We start from the raw sequence: 18,500 nt of genomic DNA, 5'->3' as shown, positions 1-18,500 counted from the left end.
CAACCTTTCAGCAATCCACTCCATATGTCTACTGTAACTAACATTAGCATATTCATAGTTCATTCCTGCAAGTATCTTAGAGCACTTTATAACTGTGTTTATTTTGTAGTACTGTTCTACAAATAGAGAAACGGATGCAAATCTTACATGTGGTTAAATAGTAGGATGGAATGGAAAATCAGATCATCATCAGTCCGTTTCCTTAGTCTGATACTACTAATGAGAAAGAATTTCTCACAGCAGGGTATTTGGCTTGGCCTGAAAAGACAGAGGGCACTTGAAAAACTAGTGATTAGGTATGTTTTGTACCCTCCTTCTGTCTTCAGAGAGTGCTTGCCAGGGTAGCTGTATTTTGTCCTGGTCCCCAGGAGCCTGGACGCTTCAGGAGTTGTGATACCATCCACTGAGTAGAGCGACTTGCGTGTTCAACCAGTGAAAAAAACAAAATGAGTGGCAATCCTGCAATGCGTTCTCATGAATTTAAGGGAAGAATTGCTATTACTTTATCTTTAGTAAGAATGATTTCATTATAAAATGTTGCCCAGATAATTATAGATTCTGTTGAGAACGTCTTTGTCTTTCTAAGTGGTAGCATCTGAATAGCATAACTTTCTAAGTTGCTCATCCTCCCCCGATTCTGCTGTGCCAGAGTGTATTGCTTCCTAAGCATCACATCCTTCCATTTATGCCTTTAGTCACTATCTGCCCAAAATCAACACTGTCATTACTACTCCTGTGTGTACAGCAACACACAGTATGTTGGCATAACTCCCCAGACTTGTCAGCAAGAACATCACTATCACACCTGAGCATCTGCTATTACTTCTCGTAGCTACCATGGGTACCGGGCAGCTATTAGATGTGCATGAAGTAAGGCCATAACGTGGCTTTGGTGCCTTTGGTGTGCTGATGGTCAACCGTTTGGAAGGGGCGTTTAGCGTATGTCTTAGCATGTCATACCAAGCCTCTTCTGCTGTGCAGTGCTGCTGCTTGTTAGAACAGCTGAACGAAACTGACTTCTGCAACTATTAAAACAGCTCACATAATAAATGCAACATGGTAAAACAGTTAACAACAGTAGTTAAAATAGGTTCCTACTACACTGTTCAGTGGTGGTAGAACTCTTGTTGCTTCAGTTGCATAAGAACAGCTCAGAGGCAAAGCACGACAGCCTACAGTTGTTCTTGGCCAAAGAGACTACACTGGAGACAGTTGGGGGGTGTAAGGAAGCAGACCCCTTCAGTGTGATGATAGAGGGAAACGGGAAAATTGGGAGATGAGGTGGACTGGCAGTAAGGGAGAAAGTGAGAGGAGAGAAATGTAAAGAAAAGAAGGAAAGACAGAATAATAGTAGTGGTAAAACAGTACAAACCATAAAGTTCATGTGAGGTTGTGCATTTTTTGCTGGTTTTTTTTGAAGTGGTTCATGCAGAAAAGGATAAAGGTACTGTTGTAATTCTTGAACTTGTTGAAGCAAAGCTACAATTCAGTCATATGCTTAGGCCTTAAAAGGTCCATTTCCAGCAGCGCCCCCATTTTCAATGGAAAAGGTGGTTGCTTGTAGTTGCACGAAGTACACGCCCCAGGCTGACTGCGTTCTCTTCCTAATTCTGGGAACCGTCTGAGCCTGGATGTTTGGTGGTGTTTAAGACTGCTGTTTAACCAGACCTGTAATCTTGAAGGCAGACTGATGACAGCATGTCACTTGCATTAAAACTACTCCTGAGTGATAATTTGGAAGATTCTTTGCTGAGAATGAAACACCACATTATTAGAGACTTTATAACTATTGTATAATAAACAAGTACCATCAGTCAATGAAGTGATATTTTAAGTACAGATTTACCTTGACAAGTGCTTGTGATTGAGGGGATAATGGGCAGTTTTATGTTACCTTGTTCAGTAGCTTCTGGCTCATATATTTCTCATTTTATAAGCAATTAAACCGTGAAGCTTATCCAGGGATGCGAAAGTCAATACAAACCAGTTAGATTTTAGGAATTCAAGTTGAGGACCAGGGTCAGAAGACTAGATTGGGAGAAGTACTAGAAAAGAAATGCAGGTGAGAAGGGACACCCATTCATACCCTTTCATATTCTTGCAAGAGATCGCAGAACTGACACTCAGAAACTGATGACTACAGCCCTACCTGGTATGGATTATTGCATCTCTGCTGAAGGCAATGAAAGGAAGTCATGCCAACAAGTAGAGCTATGCCAGTTTACACTGTATGAGACTCTTACCTGAAAGCTTTATGTTGTATTCTAAGCACAGTGTGTGAAGTACTGGAAACAGCAGTTACAAGAACTCCCATGAACTTCTAAAAACTCTTTGTATGATTCCATGAGTGCTCCTTTTTAAATGTTATTCATGTATATTTTTGTAAAAACTACTTTTTCTTCAATGTAATTTCTTAGCATGGTGGTTTTTCATACACAGATATTTGTTAATTTGTAAACAAGAATATATATGAGTAAAAATTACTATCACTGAAGGCATTTCTATTCCAGTAAAAAAGTACAGGGTTGATCACAAACACAGTATAGTTATTAGTCCAATTTCTAAAACCTAGGAGATGTTCATAGATGTTCAGCAAATAATTATCAAAAGAATTAAAATAGCTTTGCAAATAATTTTAGAAAAAAGAAAAATAAATGTCAGTTTATTTTAAATGAATAATTTAGACATCTCTAGAGCAAAGTTAGTTTGATCTTCAGGCTATTGAGACATTACAAATATAAATGTCTCAAAATTGAGTTTTAATAGAGCCTTAATTTTAATGTCTGTTCCAATGTATAAAATTTTCTTTAGATTCCTCTGCCTAATGAAATTCACATTGTATTGGACAATCATCAGTGCCAGGAAAGCTGGGAGAAGAACCATGTGCTTTGTCAGAAAGAGTGTTAAGGGAATTTGGAAGCAGAAACAGTAGCCTCCTTAGGAGTGGCTTTCTGTGCATGTGAAGTATGCTGACCAAGAAGCATTATATACCATTTTATAAGGAGAAATTAATAGATAGTATGTGATTATGTCCTTTACTACAGGTCAGGCTTTCCTTGACACCTTTCCATTTGCTTTAAAAAAAAATAAATCATGCAAATACTAAATACTGCAGCCGCTTTTCCTTGACAGTCTTGATTCTGCTGCCAACAGAGCACCACAATATTGCTGTCCTGAAAAGTTTTAGATAAAGGAGTTTCTGAAGTTTAAGAACAGTGTATAACTGTGATGACTCAGATCCTGAGCCTGGCTTATGGATGAATACGTGTTCTTTTTCTCCTACAGCTGAAAATTAAACTTATAGTGAAATTGTAATTATTCTAGGCCAAAAATACAGCATTCTAAGAAACTACTATGAAATACATACATTTCAGAAAACAAGAGGTCTTTTGTTATTTAGAAGTAGGACCCTGTTCTTAAGTGTGTGTATAAAACACATAAGCATTGCAAACCGAGGCTCCATGCAAGAATAGTTAAACAGAAGGCCCCACATCTAGCAGCCGCTGATACTAGCATGTTTGAGTGGTTGTCAGGGAATAAGGAAGAACAGAACAAAACCTGCTGATGTGGATCAATGACTGACCCTTCGAACTTGAAAACTCACTGCCCTGAAGATGAGATGTCTACAATAAACATTTTCAGGGTGTCTTTTTAAGCAAAAAAAAGCAGCACAGCAGCTGTTTTAACAGCTGTCAGTCACATGCAAACTCAGGGTTGATGTTTATGTTTGTCTTCAAGGTAAATGTTAGACACATTCAACGTCTGTGTGTAAGACAGTCTGATCTGGCATCTGATCTGTGTAGTACTATTTCTTTCTAAGGACCTGCTAACGCATTGGTCTGAAGTTAGCAATTACCTGGTTTATGATAACTATTTTATGTATATAGACATATACAGAGTGCTATACAGAAAATGAACTGTACAAAACATTCAGTTACATCTTGGTCCAGATACTTTGCAGTGAAAAGTCACACCGGGAGGTAGAGAGAGTAGTCATTCCTCTCTTTGTACTGCCAAAGTGAGTATGTCGTTATTCATACAAAGTGAAGCAGCTGCATCAAGAGTGGCAGCTTAGCTGGTCGGCCTGATTCTTACAGGAGAGCAGACATCAATCAGTCCCTGGCTTTGGCGAGCAGTTCAGACTGTGCTGGGTGCTGCATTAAGCCCTGTATGGTTTGTAGTGCGGCTGCCTGAGATTCTGTCAGCGGTACAGCCTTTTTCCTCGCAGTCTCTCTCTGCAGACACTGCAGATCAAGTGTCCTGGCAGAGGGGTCTGTGCTTCTCTTCACATTCTGCCAGAGGCTGCGTCTGACAGAGCACAGAGTCAGGCTCATTGTTTTCCTTTGCCTTTTTCACCAAGTCTCATGGAATGATGTAAGCACTAGGCCTAACACTAACTTTATGTACATACAACATGCTTTCTGGGAACAAGGGTATTTCCGCAGTAAATGCTTCTGGTACTAGAATAGCTATTTTTTTTTAATCCAGGTTGCTCAGTTCAGTAAAGGTGCAAGTAATAGAAGATAAAGTTACAGAGTTAGTGAAACTGCCTAGCAAGGATGGTTATAAGCATTAATGAATTCTAATTTTTATTTTAAACATACTCTGTAAAGGGCCTGCTTGCTGTGGCAATTAATGTCTTCTATAAGACATTCCTGGTGAGTAGTTTATTGAGGCTATTTATATTTCTGTTAATTTCTCTCAGTACATAAATCCTGATTTTGATCATAGTAAAGTTAATAGAAACTGTGACCTTGTTTGCAATGTAAGCAAAATCTGATGTTAGTTTTTTGTAATCCCTTTCAAAGTAGAGAGTTTTCCTGATGTATGCCTGAGAAGCTAAATCCAGCGAACACTTTTTCAAAGCTGCAGCCTCTTTAGAATATATGACAGGTGCATCAGGGAGCTATAGAGATGTTTCAAAGGTTTCCAAAAACCAACCAGTCTTTCCTTGGCCTAGCACAGGCAGTACAACAGTTTCTGCTTGGGGACGTGTTGTGGATGAAGACTGTAATATATCATTTCACGCTGTATATTATTTTCTTATCTTTTTCCTTAAGTTTGATTCTGGCCAAATTCTCGTCATCTACTTCAGTGCAAAGTTTCAGAGAGAGAATCTGTTAATCGGATTTCTAGTTTTGGACAAATTTTGTGCTGAACCATTTGCCATGAGTAAATTATTTCTGTACTTGCTGTGGTTTGACTCAAGAGGCTTTCTGTTGATGTAGATAATATGACCATTACCCAGTCTTCTGTATTGCTTACCTCATTCAAATTCAGTATCTGTTGCCTGGTAGGAGAGATTCTCTTAAACTGAAGAGTTGTTCATTCGCAGGTGAAGATCAGTGGTGTTGAATTATTAGCTGTTAAATACAAGTATGGATCTGATCACTAGGTCCATTGTCTGAGCATAGATGGTGACTGATTTGTAGACTGTATTTTGCAACTGACCATAGGTCTTTATGACAGTAGGACCGGAGACTAGCCTGTCTCTTCATTTTATGAAAGTATCAGACATAATGAACATAATTCTCTGTTAACAGGGTAAAACACACTTGAATTCAAAAGAATGAGCACAAGAGGTCCTTCTTCAGGTTTCAGACCTAGGATAGGTCTTTTGTGTGTTCCACTTCACTGATTAAAACAAAAGCAAAGAAAAAAAGCTGTAGAACTGCATTATTCTGGATCAGAGGAAATATCTTCTACATCCCTCAATTGGGAAATAATGGAATGGATATTGCTGCTTATTTATTTTTGTGTTTGAAACTATGTAGTGTAAAAACATAGTGTATGCCTGTGAGAATTGAGAGAACTGATCACTCAGAATTGAAATGCCAACCATAGTGAAATGAAATAGTTGAAAAGCAATAATTTTTTTCCTAAGAGTAACATTGATTTTCTCATTTGGGAGTGTATAGCATTTATGTACTCTTGGAGAAATGGTTGTTTCAAAGAAATTTTTTTCTTTGTTTCGATAGGATAGCCTAGAATTAAAAGACTTAGAAATGTCTTAGATTCTTTTGAAATCTATATTCTTGCTTAGTGTACAGGATCACTGCTGAAGGTGAGCGTGAATAATGAAAAAGGAAAATACTACTATAAGCTGAAACCAGTGATCTGGCTAAAGCAGTAATCTTGACATTCAGGTTCCAGGAGCTGAGCTGAAGTTAAAAAGCAAGAATTCAAAAAGTAATTCAATTCTTTTGAGTGCTATGAATATTTAGGACCAGAAGGAATAACATTAAGAACTTCAATTACTTGAAAACTTAGAGCCAAGAAGGCTTTAAGAAAACAAAGGTCTTTTTTAATTAATATTGGCTAATCGAGAAGCATTTTTCTGACTGAGAAATGACTGCTTATTTTGTGCAGGTAGATGCAGCAGAAGAGTCAAAGGTAACTTGGCCAGTGCCACAGATGATGCATGTTTGAAAAAGCAAATAAAACCCCTAACCACAAAATATAACAGGAATAAAAGCAGTTGCCTGTAATATGCTGTATCTGTTTAATCATCCAATCTTCTAAATAAAAGGGAAATGCTCATCTCGGAGAATGGATAAGATTTCTTTTAAGATAGCTGTACTATTTCATATTTTACAGTAGAGGTACTGGTGCAATTTTTCATACCTTACAAGATGTGCTGAAAAGATACAGAAGCATAAGTTGACCTTTAATGGGAGGAAAGATTGCAAATGCAGATCAGAAGTAATGTCAGAAGGGTACTCTGAAAGTGCTATCAAAGACGTTCAGTTAGAAAGTTTTTGCCTAGTAAAGCAGGATTTCCACAGAGATAATAGAAACTTCAACTGGCAAAAATTCTGATGTAATTTACCTAGACTTGAAAAACTTAGCTTTCATCACATTACTGCAGAAAAGAATAATGCATCATGTCAGCAAAAAATAGTAGTAAGCAAACTTGTGGAGTGCACAGAGAAGTACTCTGGGAACCACAAAGAATGCTTGTGCACAGAAACAATAGGATTAATAAATTAACACCTCTGTTCTCCTCTGTTGTACCATACAGCTCACAGATCTGGGGCTTTTTCAGTTTTGTTTTTGGTTGTTGTTTTTTTTCTTTTTAAGAAAAACTGGTTAGTTGCTATTGCTCTACATTACAGAAAGTTCTTCCCACAATTTTTTTTTAATAATTTATGAAGTATTTCCACTTCATGTTTTGTGTATCATGTTATCATTACCTTGCATGTTTTCTGCAGTGCTTTAATTTTTGTACTTGCCTCTCAGCCCTTGGGTTATCCTCTTCGTCTTGAATTCTGTTGCTTCTCTATATGAATCAATCCTACTTTAGCATCATGATCATCTTTCTTGGTTATCTTGTCCACTGTTGATATGTCTCTGTTATTGATATAGGAGGAGAGGGACATATATCTGCTGTCTCTATAGTTTGACTGGAAACTATTTATTCAGCATTTTGTTAAATAGGTGAGGCTGATGCTGGAAAAGAGGGTAAGTGGAATATCAAAGGAGTTGGTTTTCAGGCTATTTAAAGTTAACGTCTTCTTTTGATTTCTTTGCATTTTATAAGATTCAAATCATGGTTACTGAGCTTGTGATGGTCACTGTAAGAACCTTCCTCCCTAGTTCACATTTTTAAGGCAAATTGCCCAGAATATCTGTAGTAAAAAACCCTGCATTGACAATGTAATTGAAACAAACTGCTGTGAGCAAGTGCAGTGCCTAAGAATTTAAAATTATCAGAGCATTTCAAGCTCTCAGGTAGTGTTTTAATTTAGAAGAGATTAGATTTGTTAGCCTGAATAGTATACAATAGTTCAAAACTGTTCTTATCTGGGAAATAAAAATGCACATACATTTTCAGGCATTTTTTTTTCTTGTGTTAGAGTATGTAATTTTTTGTATGGATAGTTTTGGCCAAAAGGATTTCAGCAAGTTAAAACGTCAAAATATTTGAAAACATGAAGGTGAAATATTGCTGAGCTTCTAGATGATAAACCTGGCACTGGATTTTGGATTCAGATTCTCTGCTTTTCATGTTGGACACTAAGCCGATTAAAGGTAACACTGCCTTTCATATTTGGTTCAGTTCAGGGGTATAGGCTTACAATAGTCTATTACATACAGTCAGTGAGCTGGCGCCAAAGGGCTTTGGAGCTAACACTCCCAAAGTATACTGGCTGCTGTTGCTACATACATTGATATAGGAGCCTAAAGTTGGCTCACTCAGAGATCTCACTCAAGTACTCTGCAAATGAGCACTACTACTATGGAATGATGAGTGGTGTTCCTCACCGTGGGTACTAGACCTGCTGAAAGTCATAAAGGACTGCTGCAGAGGGACCAGATATCTTCAGAAAGGAATATGGCTTGTAGCTCAGCATCAGTGAAGTGGTATTCACTGGCTTGAAGCCATCAGCAATGTTGCTACCAAGGCTGTGAACACCTCATGATCTCTTCAACAGAGAAGTGCAGGCCTTGCGTGGCGCTTGCACCCAGAGGGGCCCTGCAAAACACCCCACCACTGGGAGCTCATTAACAGGCCATAGGTAGGGTATACTCTGCCTTCCCCCAGGTGGAGCCGGCTTTACTCCACCTAGAGGTATGCTTTTGATGTCCGGAAGGAACAACTCCTCTTAGGTCTTGTTTGTACTAGAGCATTGTTGTCAACAGCATAGCAGTTGAGAACTGCTAGAAGCCGTACCTCCTGTCCACATGTGAAAGCGGTAGCTGCCTCTGGCCTTGGACGTGATGTGACTGGTGAAAAGTGTGCTCCCATCTTATTCAGTTACATCTTAATCATTTCAGTGGTACTTCGCAAGTGTCCATGTATTTTTATTTTCTCCTAACAAAAATTTATTAAGTGGCTATCCTGAGGCCACATACTCACAGTACCCTGATATTCCATATGCTACTTTAGTGTTCAGTTGAAATATTTTTTAGAAGTGAAATTAACTTCCCATTTCTATTAACACTCTTTCTCTGCCAGGTGAATTAGGTGTAAAAATTTCCATGGTTCAGTTGATTTTCATCTCAAAAATACATAGTACAATCAAAAAAAAAGGACAGGGCTTTCATTTGCTAAGTTGAAAATGTTTTTAATTAATGCTTTTGGAGAAATAAAACAGCTGTGTTGGGTACCTGCAGTGTCTCATAATCTAATACTACTTGAGCATTTCACATTTTGTAAGTGCATTAATTTGAAATAGATCAGAGTTGCATACTATATAGCAATTACTAGACTTATCCATGGTTTAAAGATGTCTTCTCATTGCAAATTGGCATTTCAATCGGCAGTTTTTAAAACCAATTGTCGCTTACAATACAAATTCAGCATAAAACCAACATAGTTATTGGAACACATGTATAGCACTTGGAGAGTGACGCTGTAGTAATTGTCGGATGGTTGTCAATTTGAACATTCTTTTGATTGATGTTATACTATCTCATTTGTTACTTCATCAGAGTTAAAGTTCTGAAGGTCAGGTTTTTGTTTCTCAAATTCTTGACAGTATGTGAATAACTGTTAGAGAAGGTAGTTAATACTGTAGATGGACGATTCACTTTATAATTTCTTTAGTTTTATTGATAATTTTATTATGTCATTCCATTAATCGAAGTCATCCACTGGCTCATTTAGAATTCATGGACCAAATTCAGTCCCCATGAAAGCATATTTAACCCCCTCCGTAATTACACAAGCGATATTACTTTCACAGCATTCATTCAAATTCTGATCAGCAGTTCAGTTTCAGCTTAGTTTCTCTCTAGTATTGTTCACCATTTGCAGAGTAGGTTTTTTTGCAGAAATGTTTATGGAATGATTGTATCCACAGTGTGTTTCTGTGAACAAGGGGGTTTTTTTCCTCCTGTTCATTAACCATCATTTGTCCAATCAGGAAGCAGAAAGAATATCAGAAATTATTTGTTCACATAAAATCTCGATTGAATATTTATGAGTAACTGAAAAAAACCTGCATTGATTTGTAAGCTAAGAAAAGAGCTATGTTTGTCAGATAATTTATTTGAAATCAGCTATCAAACTAGCTCTTAGCAAGAGTTGAGTTCAATCTAAACCTGGTTATATTTACAGAGTAGAAGTATTTTCCCCAAAAGAAAATATGGGATACTAGAGACTTTAATTTAGCATTATTTCAAGAACCAATGACTAGAAATTAAAGCCAGTTGGATACAAATTAGGAATAAGGTGCATATTCATATCAGAAAAGATGACTAGCCATCATAAGAAGCAGTGACAGTAACTGCTGAAGTCATCAAAGTTGATACAATTCTGGGAACTATAATTTAATGCAATACAAGTTATTGGACTTAGAGGTAAGCAAGTGGAAGTGTATAGCCCGTGGCATTTGGAAGATCAAAGTAAAAAAACCTAATGGTCCTCTTCGGCTCTTAAATCTACTAACATGACAACTAAGTGGCAATCACAGCTAGTACTTCTTTGAATTTTGATTCAATTTTGAATGTACAGAAATAACACCGTTACAGTAGAAGAACAATGATATGCCTTTAAAGAAATTGGGGGGTTTTAATGTGTTTTTGTAAGGTAAAGAACCTTATAGCTTTAAAAAATAGCTGCTAAATTTCTTGACTCATTTGCCTTTTTTTTTTCCTCTTAAAGTGTGATTAAACAAATTATACAGGGATAGCTCTGCTATGCCAAGCCTATCTGTTCAGCTGGCTGTTCATAAAGGCTTAGAGCAATCAAGTGAAAAAGCTGATGAATGCATTTAAGTTATTCAGATGTTACTGCAATATTAACTTTGTATTTGTTTAGCAGGGAACTGCACTGATTGCGAACAGTGGAGCTTTGTTGCTCTTGCCATGTTAAAGATGTAGTGATTTATTCAGCATGCATATTCCATTCAGCATTTATTTTTAGTGCTTTCGAACTCTGAAATTAGCCTTAAAATTGTGAGGTCTGCATTGACTGACTTACTAATGGCATCAGTTTGGGAAGGAAAAAATAGCACTACAGCTTATGAACTCACAAGTTTTGTTAAAATAACATGAAGTTTAAATAAAAACCTGGAGAAAACTGAGATAGGTTACCACGTTAAACCTGGAACTTTTATAGATCGTGCTGCTTTGCATTTAGTATGAAGTCTGTGACCAAAGGGCAGGGACAGAACTCAGTACATAAGAAGGAGATCATGCCAATGATGGTAAATCAGAGCTGATTTCAGATCGGTTTTGGGTTTTAGTCAGATCTTCTATTTTATATTAACACAGAACCAAATCCTTAAATTTTTCATTTGTCCTCAAATGTGTTCAAATGAGGAAATCTCCCATTGTTCAAATAGAAATTATCAAATACCATTGCATTAGAGTAGCACAATGTGATAAAAAGGTTTCCTTTGTTATAATGTGCCTGCGCAGTGTTTTCACGATATGGGCATAGAGTGGGTACCAACTAACTTCAAAATCTTGTGTGATGTCAGCGTTATATAAGCATCATATAATTACTTAGTGTTGCTGGATAGAATTATGACAATGACTGACTAACCATGTTTTGATTTATTTCTGTCCAATGTAGTCACGACACTAAGTCTTTTCACCTATTGGATTGATTTAAACATCTCTTCAAGTTTATACTATTTCTTGTTAGTAACTATGAATTCAGGGTTTTTAAGAATTTCTGAAGCAATCAGATTGCTTTTGTCCAGATTGCATTTTTTAATTCAATATGATAAGTAACAGGAGTAATTGTAAGTGTTTGTATAATGATGGACTGTGAGAACTGGGACCTTCTTGAGCACTCAAGGCAAATTTAAATATGAACTGTCAAGTGAGCTAAATGTTATTCTGCCAGATGTATGACGTACATGGTTAATACTCTGAAGTACCTAATTTCCCACTTTCAACAGGAGCCATGCTGAATAATTACGGATTAACTGTTTGCTGCAGACTGCCCATTTCTGGCTTCCAAATATATTTTTAATACCCTATGTAGCTTGTTTTCAACTAAAGTAAAATCTGCCCAATGTAGACTCCATTCATAACTGCACATAAATAATTTGCAGGAATATTGTAATCTTAGAAATACTACCTGAGATGGTAACTGTGTAGTTATGGTCACTAAGAGGAAAAAAACACCACCTACAAGAACTTTGGCAGCTTTGATCTTTATTTCTCTTTGACTTTCTTGGCACTCTTCAAACTTCTAAAAATCAGTGCTGATTACCTTTTTTGTTAATCAGACAAACATTACCTCTTATGATTCTTCCTGTCCCTCCAACTTTGTTGCTCTCTAACTGTGTGCAGTCTTGTGCTTATGGGAGACTATTTCCCAGAATCACAGAATGGTTGAGGTGGGAAGGCACCTCTGGAGATCATCTAGTCCAACCCCCCTGCTCAGGCAGGGTCAGCTAGAGCAAACTGCCATCTCATGATACTTTCTTTTCCTATTCTGTCTATACAAAGCAGATGAAACCCAGGTCATCTTGGGCAAGTGAAGAGTCCCCTGTATGGGCAAATATAAGTGGCATTGAAATAATTCTGTCTCTTCCCGTATTTGCTAACTCCAAGCCAAGGATTGTGTCTGGCCAGGGCTGAAGAAAAGCTCCTATCAGGAAAAAAGTTCCATGGCCTCAGGTAACCATCACTTCCCCAAAAGGCTAAAAGTTCCCCAAGAATTGAGACACATAAAAGAAACACTAATATTTCTGTCACCTGTTCTTAGCTCTTTAAAGTAAGCAAGCCAAGCATTAAGAATATAAGGTAACTTTAACCAAATGGAGTAACCCATAAAACTGTTTCATCTTCAGTCCAAAACAGTAGCAGCTGTGATTCAATAGTGTATACGACAATCGGGATGAGTCCTCCTGGCTGATAGTGAAGGATAAACTCTGAGTACTTTAGGCTAACAGGACAATGACTAAAGCTCTAATTTCAGTAAGGCTGGCCCAAGGATTTCAATCAATGCCTAATGAAATGCTATCTGGCCAACACCCATGAAATGTGGATCAGGCTTTAAATGCAAAGCAGCTTCAGACACGTCAGAGAGATGCTTTGTGCAACCAGGAGACCATATCTGGTGCCCTGTGTGCTGTAGAGAATGTAAGGTCAGTAACAGTTCTATTAAGAGAGGGCAGATCACTTCCTGGACATATCTTGAGATAATGAAATCTGAGGAAGTTTGAGTTCATTAGTATTAAGTTTATTGTTGAGGGAAGAAAGCATCAAAATAATGTAAATAAAGAGCAGTACTCCTGTGAATAGGAAACATTTTGTATCAGAAGTGCAAATGGGTGCAAGTCATCCAAGAAATGCTAATTAGTTAAAAGGATTCCCTTGCAAAAACAGGCTTTGTGCAGAAGATTCAGGAGTGCTTATGAAGAGATGCTTAGGGAGAGACGTCAGAATTTGACCCCTCCTACTCAAAGGTAGAACAGCTAAGTGAAAAACCTACATTAATGTATATGAAAAGGCTTGCTTAGGAGCAGTTGTGCATGCATGAAGTTCTAGTCTTAAAAAATGGGAGAACTTTTTCTCCAGGTTTGTAAACTAAAAGCTGGAAAGCTGGATCAGTGATGGGAACACATTGCTTTCACTTCTCTGATGCAAAAACAGATGGGTCCACATGGACTCAGATTGTTTTTCTGCCCTGTCTTCAAAACATTTTTCTTCCCTTCAATGACTACAAGCACAAAATTATAATAAATCTCTACAGTCAGATCTTAACAGGTCAGATTGCACTCAACACCGTATCAGGATCAGGTTCATAGTCTGATTCAGCATCTCAGATGAGGATGTAGCCTGTCACCTCAGCTTTCCCATTCATCTCCCAAGTTGTTCTTTCAGTGTTTCAGGAATAAAATTTTCTGGTGCCTGCTTTTAGGGCCGATGCAGTTTAGTTCACAAGAAAAGGGCTCTATTGGCTTGAAGCAGACCATGAGATTTCATCTGGAATTTCCAAGAAGTTGGTAGTATAATTTTTAACTCTCCAAGTTTCTTTCCTACTGTGAGTCTGACAAGTATAAGTCACAGAGTGAGTTGTACTGGAGATTCTCTGACAAAGTGCTCCTCTGTGACTGTGCTTATGAGGATAACAACAGTGTTTTTTGAAAGGAGCATCCCAAAGGAAATAACTTGTAGTTGGTTGTAGTTCTGTCCTCCAGATGTGTACCAAGGAAGGATCTGGACCAGCAGTTTGTTAACTGAAAATCTGACATTTTACTCCAGTCTGTTTTTATTTGTGGGATAAGCTAAGTACAATTAATGTGGCTTTGAGTTAAATTTAGCTCTGCAAATGCTCTTTTGTGGTTTTGCTACACTTAATTCATGTCACAGACCAACATAATATGTACAATACTGAGAAACCCACTCAGTGAAATAGGTTTTCCCATGTAGTAATCATTGTAAGCAGAGGTTCAGTGTAGGAGAAATCTCCCTTTTGCTGAGAAATCCAAGAGCCTTGAAGCATTTTGAGGCCAGCATGTGTCTACCACAGAATGGTAAGGTTTCCAAAACCCAGAGCAGGAGACTGCAGACCCCATGCTCCATTGGGGTACCGACGAAACTCAGGATGTAGCTGCTGGTTCAGTGAATTACACTAGCTTTGTGGTCACGACAACACAGTTGTGGAAAGGACAGGAAGCGAGCATTGAACTGTTTCTTTCATAAGCTTCTGCACAGGCTACCTGGGCCTTGGAGCCACGTGTCTAGGAATTGGGAAGGTCACTCCCCTCCTTCCTGACAGTTTGGCGTGGGTGCATGGGTCAGGACTGCAGCAGTGTGTCTCCCCTTGGCAGTGCCTTAGCACGGCATTTCATCTGTCATGGGCATGGGCCATCGTCCCCTGGGAAGGAGGGGAGCAGCAGGGAGGGAGCGGTTAATTCCCAGAGTATTTCTCTGGTGCGTGCCCCTGCCACCCCTGCACTCCTAGGGAGGATCTGGTTCTAGAGGGCCCATGTGGGGACACAGATTTGTGTTTTGGGGACAATCAGCTGTGCAAAATAGTACAAATCACTAAATAGTTTATTGTACAACATAATAATCCTTCTTAGTGTTTTTATTCATATGCAAATTAGAAGACTGCTAACAGTAGTAATTGTTGTTGTTTTAGAACAATCAAAAGGATGTTGTAAAATGAATTTACTTAAAAGAGTCATGAAAACTGTATTATTTATATTGCGAATATTCAGTGACTTTTAATTATGAGTGACTGATGTGCCTAGTTTTCATATTAATTCTAAACAGCAAGACACAGGGCTTTTTCTCTTCTTTAGGTCTGTGTCCTGCAGATACCGTTACAGGATAATCTACTTCAGATAATAAAATAAAGGCTCCTAAAACAGGCAGAAAATGCAGGGGAAAATCTGTGACATAATCTGCCTTCCGTGATGAAGGCGGCTTAGCCTCACAGCCTAGTGATAATCTCGGCAGCCTGAGGCTTAGTGTAGCTATTTTAGCTATTCACTGTTGTACTTGAAGGTCATTTAAACAACCTGTTTTTAGAGGAGTTTTTTATTTTGCTGCCTCATCCACCTGATAAGCTGTTACTCAGAAAAGCTGAGCCTCTTCTAACTTGGCCTGTGGGTACCTGTAAGGCCTAAGTTTATATGCGAGCCTTCGCAGTGTGATTGAAGGCCCCAGAAATCAAGCCCTAATGAGTGAAAACAGGAGGGGAGGTATCGTGCTATTTGCACAATTAAGCAATGTGCCTTTGCATATCACAGTATTTACCGTTTCATTTCTTGCCAAGGTTTACAGCCTGATTTGTGCAGGGGGCACAATACGAAGTTGGCAGTGTTCTTAGTCATAGGAGAAATGAAGCTCACCTGGCCAAGCACAATAAGGCTTCCCACACAGCTAGGAGAGTTGGATTGGCATTAATGTCCTGCTTGACATGAAAGCAATTTTCTGCTTTTTAAACAGCTTTATTTATTTATTTGTTCCTAGTCTAGAAAGTCGTCTTAAAACTTAAGTACTCATGGTAAGAAATCTTTGTGTACGGTTACTTCTAATATCCCTTCCTCATTTCCACCTTTCCTTTAAAAAATGTCATTAGCACTAGAATTACATTCAGTGATGAATGTGTATCAGGTGATGCTTTTTTTTGCCCTTTTCTTGGGGACCAGAAGAGCAGAAGAAAGGAGGAGTCTCTGGGATGTGAGCACAGTATTCCAGCCTGAGACACGTTTTGATTTTCTTTGCAGAGCTTTGTGAACTTTGCAATTTATTCATGAACACAGGCAGGATCGAAGCTACAGTTTTTGCATGAGGTCATAGTATACGGACTTTTCATTTAAATTCTAAATGCTGACTTCTTGCTCTGAGTGTCATTTGCTGTCACCCTGCAAACAGTGGAGCCACTACTTCAAGACATTTGGTGGGCAGGAAAAGTGCCATGTCTATTAAGGTACATATATTTCTCCACTTGCCTTGGAAGGCTTAAAAATGCTTCAGGAAAGAAATTTTCTTTTAGGATATAGTTGGGTTGGATAAAATTTCATGAGCTTCTGTCAGTCTCTACAGAGAGACCAACAATAAAGATTGAAACAAATCAGTTGAGGTGATAGACTTTGTCACTTGAAATACATCCTCCACAGCTAAGGAATGTAGCATTACTTTTTGTAGGCTAAATCCTTAAATAAGGATTTGCTTTGATTTTGATGCTGTCAATTTAAAATATCAGAAATTCTTTTCTTCAGCTTAATGGGCTTAACTTCTTTAAGAGGGGAAATATTACCGAACTTGCCAGGGTGGGAACAGAGTAACTTCCCTTTGTTCTCCACAGGACTGAGAGCTGCACCAACCTGCACCTCTCACCCCTGTCCACTGCATAACCACACCAAAGGCCCTCATCTGTTAAAGCAATTAGCACAAACTTAAAATGAAATGTAAATGACACTTCGACCTTTTAGAAAAAGAGAAAAGCTCAACTGTTGATGACAGAAATGACCAAGAAAAAATGGTACAGGTGCTCTCTGCTCTTTGTTTTCTTTGGTGGTCATCAGTCATGTTTGCATCATCAGTATTCAAACTAATTCATCCTCCATTAATATACTGTTGTGAACTTGGCTGTTAAGTCACATAAGTCATTTAAAGAAAAGGAAATCACGGCATAGACATCAGATGTCTGAAATTTTATTCATATTATGACAAAGTGCCACTGGTGTTTTTAAATACTAAATGTACGGCTACTAAACCTGGCAGAGATTTCATTTGTTATAATTTATTAAAAATAATGCTACTGAGCGTGAAAGTAGGCTCCGTATAGTATTTGCCTGTTCTGTAATTATGGACTGTATATGACATGAAGACCCAAGGCAAAACTTCTGCAAACTTTCACAAATAGTGAAAAATGACTAATTCTAACCTGGGAAAGGACTACAGAAGTATCCAATGGGCAGCTCATGTGGCAGAGCTTCGTAAGAGAACTGCTTACCACTGAAACTGCAGCACTAAATGTTCTGTATATGGAAATGCACAATATACCTGCAAGTAATAAGCCTTCAAGATGGAGTTCCCAGATGGCAATATGTCACAATCTCAGCCATACGACAACTCCTGAAACCATGCGAGAGACTAAAAACCGAAGAAAATTGTCTATGCAAGTGCTGCACATCTGTGCTGAGTTTCTCTCAAATTTCTGTGTTTAAACAAAAATTCATTTCCTTGTTTTGGTGTTTATTTTGAGGTCCTCTCCTGCACTGCAGAGGTTTTTCTAACTAGTCACTGTGTTAGAACATTGATAGTAGTCCAGATAGCTAGTGCTGCTCGCCTCATGGGTCGCCATATTGCGTTCCTAAATAATTCATGAGTTTAATAATACTCATAATAAGACTTTTAGAGTATAATTATTTTAACACCAAGCACTGAGAGGCTAGGAGGTCAAGTGGGAGGTTAAAACTGCTGCTGAAGGAAACACTGCTAATAGGACTAGGCGAAACCTTCAGAGCTTCCCTTTTGTCAAAGAGCCATGACAGAGTGTGGGATGTCCCAGGCTATTACTTCGACTTTAATTTGCCCATTAATTTCAGCGTATTCAGTCCATTGTAATGTAAGTCTCTAATTGGGTTCTTTATAGCTTGGCTTCAGCTACTCTGCTAGCCTAGACTAAAAGGAATGACAGGTAGCCCCCCTTCCCATAAAATCTGGGTTGATTTTAAAAATCTCAGTATAGAATCATAGAATCGTTAAGGTTGGAAGAAACCTCTAAGATCATCGAGTCCAACCGTCAACCCAACACCACCAGGCCCACTAAACCATGTCCCTAAGCGCCACATCTACACATCTTTTAAATACCTCCAGGGATGGGGACTCAACCACTTCCCTGGGCAGCCTGTTCAAATGCTTGACAAGCCTTCTGGTGAAGAAATGTTTCCTACTATCCAACCTAAACCTCCCCTGGCGCAACTTGAGGCTGTTTCCTCTTGTCCTATCACTTGTTACTTGGGAAAAGAGACCGACACTCACCTCGCTACAACCTCCTTTCAGGGAGTTGTAGAGAGCGATGAGGTCTCCCCTCAGCCTCCTTTTCACCAGGCTTATTCATAAATAAGGGC

At 38.4% G+C, this 18,500-nt stretch overlaps 1 protein-coding gene across 2 annotated transcripts in view; it reads left to right on the top strand.

Moving 5' to 3' along the window:
- The window catches only part of GALNT18 (polypeptide N-acetylgalactosaminyltransferase 18), a 255,452-nt gene that overhangs the window by 204,631 nt on the left and 32,321 nt on the right, over positions 1-18,500 (top strand). The window contains exon 11 of one of the 2 annotated variants that reach the window (XM_019474543.1): positions 6,370-6,447. The exons of the other annotated variant lie outside the window; for it this stretch is intronic. Coding sequence (XP_019330088.1) covers positions 6,370-6,429 — 60 coding nt within the window. The 3' untranslated portion in view covers positions 6,430-6,447. Of the gene's footprint in view, positions 1-6,369; positions 6,448-18,500 lie in introns of those variants that run through there. 2 annotated transcript variants of the gene reach the window in all.

This window comes from Aptenodytes forsteri, unplaced genomic scaffold (assembly GCF_000699145.1).
Source record: "Aptenodytes forsteri isolate BGI_AS27 unplaced genomic scaffold, ASM69914v1 Scaffold8, whole genome shotgun sequence".
NCBI lineage: Eukaryota > Metazoa > Chordata > Aves > Sphenisciformes > Spheniscidae > Aptenodytes > Aptenodytes forsteri.
This window is presented reverse-complemented; position numbering and strand designations above follow the sequence as displayed.